Source organism: Tyto alba, unplaced genomic scaffold (assembly GCF_018691265.1).
Source record: "Tyto alba isolate M040663 unplaced genomic scaffold, T.alba_DEE_v4.0 Super-Scaffold_21, whole genome shotgun sequence".
NCBI classification, from domain to species: domain Eukaryota; kingdom Metazoa; phylum Chordata; class Aves; order Strigiformes; family Tytonidae; genus Tyto; species Tyto alba.
The window spans coordinates 11393499-11411354 of NW_024881295.1; the positions used below are offsets into that span (position 1 = coordinate 11393499).

The 17856-nt window shown below is 37.3% G+C and overlaps 1 protein-coding gene across 12 annotated transcripts in view; it reads right to left on the reverse strand.

Moving 5' to 3' along the window:
* SOX5 (SRY-box transcription factor 5) overlaps positions 1-17856 on the reverse strand; it is a 296063-nt gene that overhangs the window by 250806 nt on the left and 27401 nt on the right. For 9 of the 12 annotated variants that reach the window (XM_042795199.1, XM_042795198.1, XM_042795195.1 and 6 more), the window contains exon 2: positions 6773-7004. In XM_042795199.1, coding sequence (XP_042651133.1) covers positions 6773-7004 — 232 coding nt within the window. The remainder of the gene's footprint in view (positions 1-6772; positions 7005-17856) is intronic. The other 3 variants (XM_042795201.1, XM_042795200.1, XM_042795196.1) reach the window with 1 other exon arrangement.

Sequence of the window (17856 nt, forward strand, 5' to 3'; positions counted from 1 at the left end):
GCTTCAGAATTTTGTTCCAAACCTGTGGTATCTCCTACCTCCCTCTGGAAGACTTCATTGTCCCAGTCTCTGGGTACTGGCTGCACCATACTGCTGCGGGCACACTGCTGCATTTCCAAGCAATGAAAGCTGCACACACCACTAGGCTGACCTGTCAGAGCTGACGCAAATGCACTATTTCCAGTAAAAATGTACAGTCCTCAACAAAATTACCTAGCAGATCCCCGTAAATATGTGTAATCCCAAACTGCGCTACTTACTGAAGGCAGTCTGGATTGAGATATTAATTTGGAGTAAAATAACTGTGTCCACTGTGGATGTCCTAGGGCAGATTGCTTCGAAAGATGACCAAAGTTTTTTCCTTTTAAGGGTTATGTATTTATTTTTTCATAGTGCACTTCACAGTTCCTTTCTCTTAATTGTAAGAGAGGCCATCTGGTTCAAATATTCCTACTGACTGTGGGTTTTATGGTTTTACCTATCTTTTTTCCTGTGGAATTTTTCAGCTATTCACTTGAATTAGATTTTACTAGTATTTATGCAAGAAGCTTAAATGAAGATATTTTCCAGTATGAAGTCAATGAATTGATTCCTAGTCTTATAATCACTTGCAAACAATGGATACATACAGTTCCCAGCACTTCTATAAAACAAAGGTGTTTACTTTTCTGTTGATTATTTTCTGCTTAACTGCATTCAAATGAATCCATTAAAAACGTGACTGCTTCACAGTAAGATGATCTTCAGCGAAAACAAACAACTGCTGTTTCCACTTCTCTTCATGGCCTTTAAAAACTACAGTCATCTGCACTCTCTATTTCAGGCAATTTATAGATGATAAGTCTGGTCTTGATTTGTTAATTTATTGTTTTAAATGTAGTTCTAACACTCCTTCTTGAGGAAAAAAAAAAAAAAATGTTTTCCTACCTCATTACTTATTTATTGTCCTCTAACCAACCTCTGCACCTTTTAGAGTCTGATCAAAACATCAGCGGGTCATCTCAAACTTCAGCCAGTCTTCCTGCTCACTGACTTCAGCTGGAATGAAACATCCACTCAGGTTCTCCATGGCCACAAGTAAGCAAAACTCACTGCATTGAGAGAGTGGCAGAACAAACCAAGGGAGCTTCCATAAACTAGCATACTGCTACCACATTGCACAATGGCTTTGATCCCTGCCTTACCTGAAGAATGAAAACTTTTGTTTGTTTGTTTACCTGCCATATATAGGATCTGCACAACAAGTAGTTTGCAAGTAATTGCTAAATACTGTAAGCATTGCTTACATACATAGATGGGACAGGCTTAGAGAGCTGGGAGAATACAGATCATGACAAGGAGGACAGGCAGGTTATAATAACTTAAATGGAAGATATTTTGTCAAGCAGACATGAGAGGCCTCAAAGCTTTTTCTGGTTCCATCACAATTGGTTCTCAAGGACAGCAGAGTGTTTTCTAGGGTCTCGACTAAATGATGCAATAGGCAACTTCTACAGCTGTCTGATGGGTCCTGGCTGATTCTTCTTTATTTGTTCCCTTTCCCAATAGCCCAGAGTCCTTCTCTGAAATGGTGCAAGTGTAAAGATTGAAAAGATCAAACTCTAATACAAGCCTGAAATTATATCTGTGGAAACTGCTTTCATGTGCTACTTTTGTGATGACATTTATAATGCAATGTTTGTAACAATGCAATTTCATCATCTTATAAATATCAATTTAGCATTAAGAGAGGAAGGAAAGAACATCAAAATAAGGCAAATGCAACCTTACCACCATTTCTGCTTTAATTGAACTAGTTAGTCTTGTTCAGATAAGCCTGTCTATCTCTTACGAAAACAACGGTTTATAGTTTAAACTGCAAAATTGTGTGCGTGTGTGTGTGTGTGTGTTGTAATTATGGTGCCTGCTAACAATTTCATACTGCCACATTGCACATATGGCTTCCAAGCTAGCTTTATCTGAATCTTTGTGAATCTATTCTCCGTGCTATTAAACTGAGCACATTCCACATCGTTCAAAAGTAATTACACTTTTGTCTAGAGTGTAGGAGACTGCTCTCCCCAAACAATGAAATTCTCATTATTAGAGCTGGCACAATAACGGCACTGGTGTTCACAACACTGTGCATTGTACCATCACAATAACTTATCCTAAGCTTGATGCACAAAGGTACACTGGAAATTAAAATTTCTCTAAAACCACTGTGGGTTTTTTTTAAATAGACATTCTTTAGCTCAGTATAATTAGAGTCCTATTTGACTTTTTAAAAAGCTATATGCATTCAGATTCCCATTCTCTTCACAAGTTCTGAATAGTAGTTAAGTGCTCTAGCCGCATGTCGTTCTGATCCAATACTATTCACATGCTGACAATCCCAGACCAACAGGTGAAGTGCAGGCCAGGATGTATGTGATAAGAGAATCCAAATGCAGCTTTAAACAATCTTTTATTCTGAACAAGTGGGGAAAAAGCATGAAGCAATGTGTCAGTAAGCTCTTTGACCAGTAGTACTGTTATTCTTAATATGACCAAAATTTCTTAATATTATTCCCAAGTTACAGAGGAGTAACTTCATTCACCACAGAAATGCAACATTTTTTAGTGTGAGGCAATAAAGCTACTTAACAGTGCACTGTAACATTTCCTGTCAATTTAAAGCACTGATGAAAATTAATTCTAAATCCCACTGAAAGTGCAGAACAAACGTTTGTTAGCACTGCAGCCACATAGTTTGGAACAACTGGACAGTGCTAAAATTATACTTTACCAGTTTCTTCTTGCGGTTGGAACTTCCTTTTTTTTTTTCCTCCTCCTTAATCTCATCCAGCATTTGATTGATACTCTACAGTTAAGAATGGTCAAATCTGACCACAGCATACCATGCCCATGGTATACTTTAATCAGTGCTTTTAGCCTTGACATCTCTTATTTTCAGAAATGGGCACATAGATACCACCGGTGAGATCAGTAGTCTTGAGAGGTGGCAAAAGCAACGTGGTAAGACAGACAGAAATAAATAAAATAAACCTCGTAACTCAGATGAGCTACAACTATCTGTGCTATCCAAATACTGTAGCCTTAATAGCTTTCTTCAAAAGAGGTATTGACTGATACTGTAATCCTCAAGTGTTTCCCCGCTAAGTTTATGGCCTGCAACGAATGTCCTAAGGGGACTCTCATATATATTCTAGGTCAAATGATTTGTCTTGTATTTTCTACTGAGCCTTTAGTTTAAACTACTGTTTTTCTTATCAGTGGAAGAACTTTCTTTCTTATAATGTAAGTATCTAGTTTCTTCCATCAAGAGGAAGAGAGTTTGGGATAGAATTGCCCCTGCCTTTCACAGAACCACAGAATGATTGAGGTTGGAAGGGACCTCTGGAGGTCATCTGCTCAGGCAGGGCCACCTAGAGTCAGCTGCCCAGGACCATGTCCAGATGGCTTTTGAACATCTCCAAGGAGGGAGACTCCACAACCTCACTGGGCAACCTGTTCCCATGCTCAGTTACCCTCATAGTAAAAAGCATTTCCTGATGGAGTCTCCTGTGTTTCAGTTTGTGCCCACTGCACTAACCTTTCTCTGGCTGCAGTTCCAGCATCCTCAGAAATACACTGTTCATTTTGATGGGAAGATGGGGTTTGCAGCTTTTTGCCAATTTTAGTTAGGTTTTCAGAATTATTTCTAGGGATTTTGCCCTCCTTTTATAAAAATTTACCCGGCATTCCGAGCTGTGTCTCCAAGTTAGTAGCTGTTACAACTTGGTAGAATACAACAGGGTAAGTTTTCAAAAGTCTAAGTCAGGTAAACTGTTGAGTTATCACTCTGATGAAATCAGCCCTTTACCTTAGGGATCCTAGGATGTCCCAGCTGGCAGGACTTGTAAAAGGAAGCACAGCTGGAAGTAACCTATGAAACAGAGGATCAATTAGCAGCTAGAAAAGTGAGGCCAAGAAATTGATTCTCAAGACTGAAATTGTTTTCCTAACTGTCCCTTCATGACCCAGTGCTGAGAGGCAGAATATGAGGAGGTAGGGACAGCTGCGGTGACAAGAGGAATTCAGCTAAGCAGCCTACCGATGAGACAAAGCTGTGTAATTTCATGCCTTTTCCAGATCCCTTGACTGTGGCTTTCCTCTGCCGAGAGTGTTCCCTAAGCCAAATGGGTGCTGTACACGTAGCTAGCACAGAAGGATCTCTCTGGATCTATCCCACATCTATCTTAGAATCCCTTTGGAGAAGTGTCTTAGCCAACAATCATGCACAAAGCAGTGTAGTTTAGAGGGGTGCAGCAAAGTGATGCACTAAATGGTTTCAGACTGGCTGTATGTCTGATCCTGTCTTATAGGACACTGGGGAGATCTGTAAAGGTGTACCCTGCTAAGGACAGCATGTGGCTGCAAAATGAGAACTCCGTACTCACTTGCAGACTCAGTCAGTAGGTGTAGTAGTACAGCTGACAAGCTATTAAGAAGTGTGAAGCACACTGCTGGTGCTTTATCAATAAAACTCTATTGGACCGCACTGTGTGGTGGTGTGTGCACATGTGCATACACCTGGATTTGCCTCCCAGACGATGAAATAGCACAGAATGTCAGTTCAAACCATATAAAAATGACCTCTGTTATGTTATCAAAGCGAATATCCTTTGGGAATGACTTTCGTAACTGCTAATCACCCAAATTTAAGACATTTAAACGTTATCCAAGCACTAGGTTAAGTTACTTTCTCCTTATAACTACACACCACAACAGCAGAGGGAGTGATTATGTATATTTTACTAATTTACACTGATCACTTCTTTCCTTCTGGAGACACATAGGCTACATCCCTTCTGACCTACCTGGATGATGATTTTTACAAGACACTCTTTACTAAAAGGAGATAATACCAAAACATCACATTCATACAAAACTGTCAAGTTTCTTAAATATGTATGAACATAAAAACAGTTCCTAAAATCCCCCAAACATGCTTCAGACAAGCCTACAGCATCTCACTACCACAGCAAAACTGTCTAAAACATGAAATAATTCCTTATCTTGTATTATAAAGAGACAGAACACACTGTTCTGACACCACGTTAAACAGTCTTCATAGCAGGAAGCCACACTAGATGATCAGCTAAACTTCTTGGTCTTAAAAATTATAAATCAGTAAAGAAGTTAGTTAAAATCAGTTAAAGAGCAGTTAAGTATTTCATCGACGTGTAGCTAAAATACTTCTGTTGGGATCCTTAGAAGACAATGAGTTTTTATTTCATTACAGTCTGATTCTGTACTACTGATGTCATCACAAGTTTATCTATTGACTTAAATGTTGTCAGGAACAACCCCGTACCTTCAACACATTCTCTTAAAATAGGCCAAAGTACAGCAAAGCACCTACACCAGTTACATACCCTAACACCCCACTGGCTAGAACAGTATATTAATGAATCACATCCCCATAAAACATATGATAAAGGATGAGAAGTAAACAAGCTAGAAAAAGATAATGACCTGTCTGCCCATGAGTAAGTCTTCCAAAGATGTTCCTTCTTAATTTAAAGTTGCATTAGGACAAAACAAAATTAAATATTCCAAACCACTGTTTGAACTTAAGCATTAGACAAAAAAGGGACCGGGATCAGTGAGTTATTTTGTCTAAGAGAGCAGCTTCAGTGAATATCCAGTGACTTGGTCCTATGAGAAATAATAATCCCTAAGGCTTTTTACTTAGGGCTTGTTACATATACATAATGAGCTGTAAGGGCTTAAATACCACTATGGAGCTGTTGCAGGCTTTTATGAGAATACACTATTTTGCAATGTCTTTTTAAAAGCCTTCAAATATGCAGGTCCATTCATTATCTTCACTTAGAGTGAAACTGTCAGTGCCCTTGTCAAAGTGGGGGACTAACAGAAAAGTTACAGTCAATTTGTAAACAGGCAAGAGCTGTGTAAGTGTGTTCACAACAGTCAGCTTTGTCGAGGTGCCCAAGTCCTGGGGTTTCAATGCCTTTCCTTGCACCCTTCAACCTTTACAAAAACGTCCCGCAGTACTCAGCATGAAAGGCCCAAACAAGTCACATTACAGTAGTGACACAACGATACTAGTGAGGAACCCAGCACTGCTTTTTGTTCTTTTTGCATGTCTGCTTTTAGATAAAGATAGTTCTGGACTTCCAGTGGGCTGCTAAACGTAATGAATTAAGTGTACAGTGTCATTTGTAAAGTGCACAAAAAGGTGGGAATTCACAAGTAAAAAAGCAGTAGGCTGACTTAATTCCATCAGCACAAGTTTTCTTGTAGATATCTGTGGCATGTGAAACACACATCAGACACAAATTTTTAAAACCAGCAAAATCCAAAATTGCCTTTTTTTACCCTTTATACAGATTTCCATGCCTTACTATTGCATAAACTTGGCATTGGGGTGATATTTCAGACACCATGCCAAACATGACTCTCACTTACAGTGTTCCAAAACCATTTACTGTTTGCTGAACACATACACTACAAATTCACATCACTGTAGCTAAAAAATTTTAGCACCCTAAATGCCAGCAGGCAAAGGTGAGGAAAAGCGGAGTTTGCACTGCAAGTGATTTAGCGTTTGTAGTGGAGGGTAAAGGCAGTCCAGCTAGGTCAAAGCTTTCACATTATTGTAGCATTTTCTGTATGTGTAACTGTGCATTGTATACTCCATAAAGTACAGATCTGGATGCCAAACTACTGTAGAGGCAGAATTCAAAGAATGGATGTAAGCACAATAGACCATTAGCAAACCTACCATTGTGTTGTGCTGAGAAGTGGGAGTCCTATGGCCACAGTTCTCTTGCGTCAGCAGAGAAACTGGCTGAAATTCCTCAGAGTGAGGCTTGTTGGGAAAACTCACATGCAAGGGAAGGTGAAAGGCTGGGAGCCCGTCACTCTCCTCTTCTCCCACTTTCTGTCTGCTTGTCACCATGGCTACCTCTCCATCTGCTTCCCCATACGGAGAGGCTGGTCGCTTGGAAGACATCCTGGAAGGAACAAAAGAGGAGAAAATAATGAAACCTCCAAATAAATCCTTAATGCCGTCATTGTGTGGTTAGGGGCCATTGTAACAGAAATGCCTTTTTTGTGCTGGCAGAGAACAGGAAACCATCCAAATACCACTGCAAAGCATACACAATTGGGAACAATGGCCAAGCAGGTAGCAACAGAACAGTGGCTTGTTTGTTGTGAGAATAATACACTAATATAGCACTCTCTTGTATTCTGGCTTCTTAAACATGAAAATTCACCTAAGAAGACTGTATAATGAAATGCAATTCCTTTAAAAAAATACCCATCTGGTTTTGCATTTGCAAGAGACTGTAAGAAGATAGAATGTCTCCCGATACAAGCTATTGTCAACTTAGCTTTTAAGGAATAATCATCCACATGTATTTAACCATAACTGATAAAAAAAAAATAAAGTAAAATAAAATAAAATACAGTAAAATAACTTGCTAGCAAGCCAAGATATCTCTGTTTATAAAACTTCACCCATGTGAACAACTGAGTGTTACAGTCATGTTGCAAGAATCTTTTCAGGTTCACAGATCTGGTATAGTTAAGCAATTAAGCACTTGGACATTAATAATCTAAGCTTTTTGACCACACAAATTCAGGGTTGTACTAAGTGAATGAAGATTTGCTATCAAGATACCCTGTATTTCCTACCTATAGCCAGATCAGGAAAACACACATGTATCCTTTTTTATATAGATACAGATGTTACACAACTGAAAATATGTAGAGCACACATTGTAAAAAAATCACACACAAATCTTGACTTAAAATTCAGGCCCATGTTCTGAATTTTTTGAGACTGTCTGATAACATTGTTCTGATAGCACGCATATATCTTCCACTTTTAGAAAGACTGAAAGAATCCTTATGTCATTGGAAAATCCAGCTTTCATCCAAACCAGGCACGACTGAAAATCTTACAGGATAGTCTGAACCCAGAACATTTCCAGCTTGGTCTTCAAAATAGAGGGGTCCAGTGAAGTATTAAAATGCAGACGACTTATGGGATTAATTACAGCAACATTGCTCATGAAAATCAGGGTATGTGCATGGATAGCATAATGGGCCACTGTGCTAAGCAGGGGCATCTGTAAGAAGTAGAATGAGAAATAAGAAAACCTATAGGCATAGTCAAAAGAAGAAAGAAAAAAAGATAAATATTTCACAGAAAATAGGAAGTTATGAACAAGGAAACGGAAGACTATTGTATGTAAAAGTTGAAAAGACAGGCTGAAGTAATACTGCTCCTCCTCAAAAATCTAGTATTTATGATTCTAATTACCCCATTTTGATTTTCCACTTCACAGTTAAAGGACTGCATTTCAAAAGCCCAGCAGCCTCTTGAACCATGTGTGGGGCTGCTGTGAGGTGGAGCATGTCCATACGATTTGGCATATTGAGCACGAAATGGTTCTTAGCAGCAGTCAACTGGGTCTGAAAACAAACAGTGACTTTAAACAGCCCTTTGTTAGGACTTATTTTGTTTCTAATGATCTCATTTTGAGCTTCGCCTCCTGAGCCAAGTTAGATTATATTAAAAAAAAAAAAAAAAAAACAAACAAACAACAACAAAACAACAAAAAAACCTCAGACAAAAAAATCCCTACCAGAACCTATACTCAGCTGCACATCGCCTGTTCTAAACACCACCTATTGTCTGTACATAGAGAAGCAATCTGTATTTTCTATTAATGTTTGACTTAGTCCAACAGACTAACACTTCATACATCCTACCTGAATTCTGTCTTCTAGGCTTTCCCACCTACGTGTCTGCAGCAAAGCATATGTATAAAGACAGAGATCACCAGATAGACTCTTACTGGCAGTTTTCTACTAGCCCACTGAATTCAGCATTTTACAGCTATGTTTGATGTGACAGATCCCAAGCTTCTCTTCTGCAGGAACCATGCAACTCCCTCCTGAAGTTAATGTGAATTATTCATATTCTGCATTGCACTGCATCAAGATACACATTTGCTATTGATTCTGAGTGTAACATTTTGGTTACTCATTTCAACACTGCCTTAATAGAAGCCTGGGTTTTTACAAATTCTCTCTCTAAAAATCAGCACTAAGCAGTTGTCTCAATTTTGGCAAACAAAAAGAGGGATACAAAATCATTAGTCAGTTATTCCACAGTAATGTTCTATACTTTAGGACACTTATATTCAGTAAGATGATTGAAAATATTGTAAACCATCTACAAAAATCTCCATAATTCACTTTGACAATAAAATATAGAGAGAGGATGTCTTGCTTTGTATTGATGATTTGTATTATATACTATATACCCAAATTGTGTTAAAAGCTCCTACTGCTGTTAATCCAGATTCTGTCATGTCGCTTTACAAGGAGAGTTTGACTATCATGTTGAAACAAAACTCTTCTGCTAACTATATGTTTCCTCTACTCTGTTCAGTTAGCACGCTGCACATCATCATCGCCTTCTGCTTGTCACTGTTCCCTACAGGGATGATATCATTTTCTGCAGGGAATTTATAAAAACAGGCAAGGAATGCAATAGAGGTGACCACCTCCATGCACTAGCAATAACAGAGATTATTATGTTTTTGATCCAAACCAAAAACCTATGGGTTGGACTGAAGGCCAATCTACAGTGATACTAGAGAGGGAAGAAGAAACTTTTTTTCTTCCTCATGCAGCTCTTAAAAGATCCAGTTTAAATCACAACCACGTGCCCATAACAATGCTCGAAGGCTAACAAATTACTAAAATGGCTAAAGTAGCAAAGTTAAGGATATAACCTGCATTAGTCTTCCAAATGACTAGGACACTCAACAAAATGGATGCACAACCCCAGATAAAGGTCACACAGCTCAGACAGCGACTGCAATCTGTTTTCAGGTACCTCTGTCCATAGCCAGCATGTTAGGCATAATCTGGCCTTTTAGAAACCTCAACCACAAACATCAGAGTTTTGCAGAAATTACTTACTCCTTATGAAAACCTGGGAAATTTTCACAAGAAAATGGAAGACTCAAGTAAATAAATCCATATCTACTCTCAGAAATGTCCTCCAAAAGGACAGGAACTATCAAAGACTCTATCAGCAAAGGATCAAATCTCCAATAGGTTCACGATCAGAAAACAACATGGTACAAATGTAAATTCATTCACAGATGGTCTTTCATTATTTCTACAGCTTTAATAGTCCCTTTTCTGAATTTGAAATGCTCCACACCCCATATCCTTGAATTCCCTTCTTTCCATACATCTTAATTTTCCTCCTGACCTAATACTAGGTTTTAACAGATTCTGTATCTGAGATGCAAGTAGTGTTCCTATTATAAACAATAAGGAAAGGAAAACAGCTAAATTCTGAGTAATGATGTTATCAGACACTGACCTCTTTTTAAACAGACCTAGGTCTAATGAAGGACTGAAATTATCCCATCTTAACAAAGGACTGCAAACATCCTGGATCAACCTTGACAGTTTACAACTTACATGACTTTAAGATCTTTTCCTCAAATTGGTTTAAACCCAGAAGCGTTTTCAGTTACACCCCTCTGAAAGAAGGTTTACTATGAGAGAAAAAAACATCAATTTCCTCAAATGTCAATTTATGGATAAGATTATTAAAAAAAAAAAATAAACAAAACAAACCAAAACACAATAAAACCCTCAAGGTACAACTCTAAGTAGCAATACAGTGGACCAGATTCTGAATCTAAAAGGGTGTCTATGCAGATGAAATCTGTTGCAACTTAAGACTTGCAAGAAGAGTTGTGTTTTGAACTGTCATTAATAATTTCTACTGAATATAAATAGCTAAATAGTAATTTTTTAGACAACGTAAATCTGCAAAGTTCACACTGGGACACAGGCAGTACTCAGCCCACTGTAGATACACGTCAGAGTTATGAAACGTATCCCCATACTTGATTTTTATTAGTGGTTAGGATGGAACTGAAAATTTAGTTCTGGTGATGAACTCAAATACGACCCTGTTTCTTGTAAAGGGGCTCTTTTTTCTGTTTTTGGAAAGGCTTCTTAATATGCAGAAATTGCAGTAAAAAACATGCCTTTTGTTAAATTTTCATTAAATAAATGCTTTTTCTGGTAGCAAGAATGTTTTTTTTTTCAGGGAAGTAAAATCTCACTTTTAACTCACTCATCCCACAAGTATTTGACACGATTCATCTTACAATAGCTTCTCCACGTATTTCTTTACTCCCCTTCAATTTACAACAGACTCTTTGTAGGCTTAAACTGATACCCTGTGTCTATTGATCTCAGTGTTTTTAGACTGACTTCAGCATGGCTGGATTTTCCCACTGGAGAGAGCAAGAGCTACACTGCATCCACATGAATTGTTTCCTCGTGTCATCTACAAATATTGGTTCCAACCAAATAATTTCAGGCTACCAAACAACATTATTTTCCTTGTTGTTTGGTCGATTTTTTTTTTTTCCCTTGAATTTAGTGCCTCATAAAAGTATTCTTTCCACAAAGCTCTTTTTTTTATTATTATTATTATTACTATTATATATTATTAACATAACTTGATTTAAGTGTCTCTATTACATTTTCATTTGTTCACTGGTTTTGATTCATTTCATACATGATTGTATACCCCAAATAAATCTAAAATGGTATCCAGTATTCAAGGAGATAGTGCCCTCTAGCACACAACCAGCATCCATCCCAATCTGATCACTCATGCCATAAAATTTCATAAATTTGATGTCATAAAACTCTAATCTTGTTACATTAAGCAAAATACCTCAGAAACATTTCAGATACCCACAAAAGCTTTTGGAGAAATGGCTTATCCATGTCTTCAAAAGTGACAAACACAGATGTGTCATGAGAAAAAGATATGAGGCCATAAATCTTAACTTGTTGGGAGTTAATTAAGGGATTCATCAATCATTACACAGCTCACCCCATACATATACAGGCAAAAATCCCATCAGCTGCCACAACCCACAGCAATCTACAGGTTAAAAACTCCCAAAGTCCCTCTGTGTTCTGACTATTTATAGATGACTTTGTATAATCTAGCATTAAGACCTGTAATTATAAAACAGCATTAAAACAGGCCTGCATAGTTATGGATAATTATAGTTGGTACACTTTTTAAAGAAATAAAAAGCTTTTCCATTCTAACACAGGCTTTGCTTTTTTGACAGCTCCAAGTCCACAGGATGTAGAGAGATGATTTAAATTGTATGTCAAAATTTTGACTGTGCAAGACTTTCTTTTTTTCCCTTATCAAGAGAGGCATTGTTGTTTTCTCACCATAACTAGGCGTGACAGCGCCTGACTGGAGTTGCATAGCCAGTTTCTGAATCGGCATGAAAACGTTCACCTCTTGAGTTTCTTTGGCAGCTATAAACTAAGTCTTTCTCGTGGGTAGAGTTTAAATCACTCGGCCATGTACATTGGAGACAGGCACAGAGCTGCATTCTGAAGAGATGCACGAGGACAAGACAAGCAGATCTGATCCTCCAGCAGCGGTGTGGAGGGTCATTCCAGCTACCAACAGCATCAGGAATTTACTAGCTAACACAGCCTGATTCCAGACCAAATGCTGTACGCTAAACCAGTCCCAGGAACTTCAATGGGATTCAATCTGACTTTCCTCCGAATGGCAGGGATGCTTCCCTCTAATTAAAGTAGATGTTGGAAATCTGCAGACTCTGCTTTTCGACAGGAAATACAATTACAGACAGCAGAAATATTACATGTATCTAATGTGTAAGCATGCACACACACAAACACACATACATGCACAAACACAAGTTTATTCAAAATGTCAGCAATACATCTGTCTCATCTTTGAGCACATTTAGTACTAATAAGATGGTCTGTATTCCCAGGTTTATTGAAGCTATGCTCTCTCTAGAGACAGTCTAAGCAAAAGGTTCAAGTTAATACTAATGACTGTTTCCATTCCATTCTGGCCCAAATTCATTCATTATTTATGCACACTGAATAACTAGTACCTTTAAAAAAACCAACCCTGTTCATTTTGACAGGATTACTTGTGTAATAAGGTATTACTCAACATGAGTAAGGGTGGCAGACTCCCACACTCTGTCCCACTGGGAACTGCAAGCCTGACTTGTTTCTACACATACCACTAAAAACAGACTTCACTTGGCAATATCTTTGAGTCATTTACAGCCTGGTTTGGAATTCTTTACCGAAGTAATTTTACAATTTAAAAAAAAAAAAAAAAAAAAAAAAAAAAAAGCAGCAAACATCTCTAATCTGCTAATCAATAAAAAATGTGCATGAAACATGCTCTCATCTGTCACTCAAACCGAGTTGGAATGATCTGTTAAATATTACTTTCTAAGATCATATCAATCATCCATCTTTTAAAATGCACATATGCTACAAATAAGTCGTGTTATTTGAAAAGGGTCTTGGTGAACAAGTCACATTTGTTAACACAAACCAAGATCTTCATTGCTTAACCTGTGTAATATTTCTGTGCAGTTGTCTATTACTATAGCTGCCACAAATTATCCCAGGGTTAAGGCCACCCAACCACTTTTATTTCGCCCAACTCACTTTCTCCCTTTTACTTTCCAGATTTCCTCCCTGTATGGGGTACCTTCAACAATCTTCTTTAGTCCACTAGTTTAGAAGACTCTGAATATAACACGGACAGAGAATATAATATCCCCTATTTATTTTAAAGTTTGAATTTTAAAGTATAGTAAAGTATCAGCAGTGTGGCTGATAAACCTAATATTCCACATATTGTAGAAACTGTTTTTTGAGAAAAGGTACTGTTCAAAATTACAGTGCTAAGTAGTTTCATTTTGACATGTTTTGAAACCCTCAAATAAGAAAGTTGTTACAGCATCTTTGAAAAAAATGTTAACAAAAATCTTGTAAAGTTTTTTTTTTCATTAGAAAAATGAAAAAAAAAAAAAAAGCACTTTCTATAAACTATGCTCTCAACTAAAAACTTATCATCTCAATTTATTTGAATTTACAATGAATTTATGCATAAAACAACCACCTTAGAATCAAGTCTAGGAAAACTACATTGTGAACAAAAGTTTATACTGAATGTTTCCAATGTGCATTATGCAAAGATTTTCATTGACCTTTTGAAGCAGGTAACTGGGAAAGATTCTTTGTGCATGACTAAGTTGTTTAGTGAAATACCCTAGTGTGTAACAAACCAACCTCCAACCAAAACAGAATTTGTAAGGTGATGAACAAACTTGTATCAAGATACTATATCCTGTTACTGCAAAGAACATTACCTAATTCTTTTGTAGATCTCATAGAGGACTTAGCATTATTGTCCCTCTTTTGTACAGTAACTAGCAGGTGTTAAGCCAGAACGTTTAGTCATTTACCGAGACACATGCAAAATCAGCTTTAGCATGAGAACCTGTATCCTATTTTTGATTGGTACCTGCCAACTTCACAAGCCTTTTCTTTTTCACTAGTCTGTATGTCAAATAAAAGCTAAAAATCTAATAGCGTGTTTACAAACCAGAAACTACAGGATCAGATTTTACTTCTGCTGAAAAGTATGCTTCTAAAAGATCAAACTTCAAAACCTGGATTTTTATGAGAAATTCTCAAAACCCGAAGAGGCACGTAGTGAAAATGTGGTTACGCTACGGGCAACGTACAACTGTAATGGTGCAGTGTCAAAGACGATGAGCATCTATCAGCACAAACTCTGAAACAGCAGGATGCAGTCATTGTTGATGTTTCAAGTAAACTGAGCCTGATCACTGGCTTCTTTCATGCAAAAGACTCTGCTTGGATGATTCTGAATTAAATCCACAAGCTCATTTATTTTCCAGTGCATCCTCAAATTAACTCTGGCTTCCTTCCCCCTTACCACCAATCTTTTAGAAATGTACCTCCCCCCGCTCTCCAGCTTCTCATACATCTTGCTTTTTTACTTTTTATTATTATTATTATTTCACATTTGTCCTCAAGTCACAGCAGAATAGCAGAGTTTTGGTTTTATTTTCATGTAAAGTCTTAGGAACCACTCACTGCTGGAAATACTATTGCAATCACTATGACATTAGGTAATCATCACTCTTCTGCCTGCTGAACTACAAAGAGGAATCTAGTCAAATAATTAGAGATTTTAAGCCTTGAAATTTCACTGTACAAACTAATACTTGAAAATGACAGAAAATAAGTCAGTCAGTCTCCAGACGCTGAGTGGGAGAGCTGTGCTGCATGCTACAAGGAATCCATACATCACACACAGACGTGCATACCTAATTTCCATTGACATTGAGTGAAATGAAGGCAAGGAGTTGAAAAAGCTTTAAAATTATGACAATTATGAATGACTTACATATTGCAAAGAAATTTGAGGAAGCACGGGCTCATTCTGAAAAGTTGGCTAATATTAAAACTTTTGCAATTTAGGAAGCTTATTCTTCGTCATTCAGAGTCTTTGTCTAATCAAGCTGACATAAAATTTTCTTCAAGCATTATTAAATGATGAATTACTTTCAGTAGAATCAACATTAATAATAATAACTCTCTCCCAAAAGACACCCAGATTTCAGTACGAGTAGCCATTCTTTTGATTGAGATCTTGGTAAAATATGACACAGCTTTTCCCACTCTTCCATCATGTCATTGCTCAGTAATGGGAGTGCCAAAGAAATAGCTATTGAGCTTTAAGCCCCCCCTCCTTTCCCCTCTCTTTCCTTATATTTCAAACTCAATAATTTTTTTTTTTTTAAATACATTCCCTTACCAGAGTTTGTGTATAGTCACAAACAAACTAGAAACAAGGAAATTAAAAAAAATTATCTTCTTTTCCCACTTCACTCTGAATTCCCCTACCTGTAAATTCAGAAGTTTATATTGCATGTATATTTTCTTCTAAGAAATGTACATAATTGCACTTATGAAATAATTTTCAATATACCCACTGAGGTTTACACATCTGAACTTACAGTATCGATCTACCATTATTATTATTATATAAATTCTTGCTCTGACCATCACTCGCATGTGCATTTGCATCATGTCTATTACTTCATAAAAAAATGCAAATAAACACAGGAATACATAAGCACATACATGTATATGTATACTGTATGTTTCCTGGTTAACTAGATCATGCTAATAAAGTATGTATACACATCCATTCATAGCTTGAACTTGCATCACTGAACTATTTGGCCTCTAAATAGCTGTAGTGGGAGCAGAATTGGGGCCTCGGAGAACCTGTGTGTACCTTTAAGAATTACAGGCACAGTGGAACATTTTTTTTGCCTGTCTGTGTGCGTGTGTAAAAAAAAAAAAAAAATATACCTAGGCAGAGCAATGCCTCTAATGGATGTAAACATCTTCTTTCCAACAGGTTAAATCCAGCTGCCTAGAATTTTTATTTTTTTTTTTGTTCACATGCATGTGTGTGCTCCCCCCTTTTCAGACAGTTTGCACATGACAGGTGCATTCTTGGCCCAGGAACAAATAATCCTAGAGAGCCCAAGAAAGAAAAAGCAAACAGAACTTTAACATAAAATTACATGGGATAAATATATTATTGCCTTTCTATTATGTTTAAAAAGAAAAAATAAAAAACCCAAAAAACAAAACCACAGAAAATTTTGGACATTTATGTCTAAGCAATTTGAGGTAGAATTTTCAAAGCTGAAAAGAGATTGTTCCAATGCCCAGATGTTGCCTTTCAGAAACTAGTGAAAATTGCTGCCTTTGAAAATTGCTCCGAAATACAGAGTAAAACAAAAATTGTTTAAATAAAAATAATTTTCCTCAGACGTTCTGATAGTCCAAAAGAGAAGATGAATATTTTTCAAGTGTTCAGGCAGTTTTGCACTCCTGTCTCCTACTTCAGATTATCCACAGTCATGCCATCTCTGTTCCAACAGATGACTGCATGAGGGATAAAACAGAAAAAGTTTATGGTACTGTGTGAGGGCTCCTGCTCACTCACTGTGCATATTGTACTTTGAAGTCTTCAGTTGTCTTGTGAAAGGTTGACAGTTGCATTGTTTTCCCAGTTTTTATTCATAAAACTGTAAGAATTAAAAATCTACATTAACAAATGTGTGGTGTAATCACCCATTGTAGCACATGCCCATTCACTTTAAGGAATATTGGTAGAAGCCACTCTCACTTCTTAATTTTCTGATTTCTGAACATCCGTGTTCAGTTTAAAAGAGCTACTGAAAACTGTTCTTCTCAAAACTGTTGCTTGGACACATTAGCACACTTCCTCTCTGCTATAACAGTGTATGTAGGTAACTGGATTGACTTCAGCACACCACTGTCTAAAAGCTGATTTTTTGCTTTATCTGATTCAAGAAATGCCCGTCAAATTTCAAGAGAAAGAACAACCATAAACAGCTGATAATTACCCAGTTTAGCAAACATTAACCCTAGATACTGCTTGAGCTGTTAGCTAAGAAAAATATATCTATTAGTCATATAACACACATACACCCTTGCATAAACAAATGCACATTGGTATGTGAAGTAAAAACAAATCCACAAATATGAAAATGAGAAAACATTCTAAACAGAAAACATACCTTGGGGACCATAAGGAGTCTCAAATTTTACTTCAGAAAGGCTTCAGTGGCAGGCACTGAAACACCGTTGCAAAAGGATGTCCTCTTTAAAGATCTTTGGGAGTTGGGGGGTAGGGTGGAAAGGAGAAGAAAAAACCCTGAAACCAGTATCTTTCCCTCCAGGGAAACTTGGAGGATGTCTTCCATTCACCCTTCCGTAGGTATTTTGTCTACCTTCGTGACTGTTGTTCAACAGTGATTCCCATCCAGCTCCACAAAGACCCAGCTGTATAAACCAATG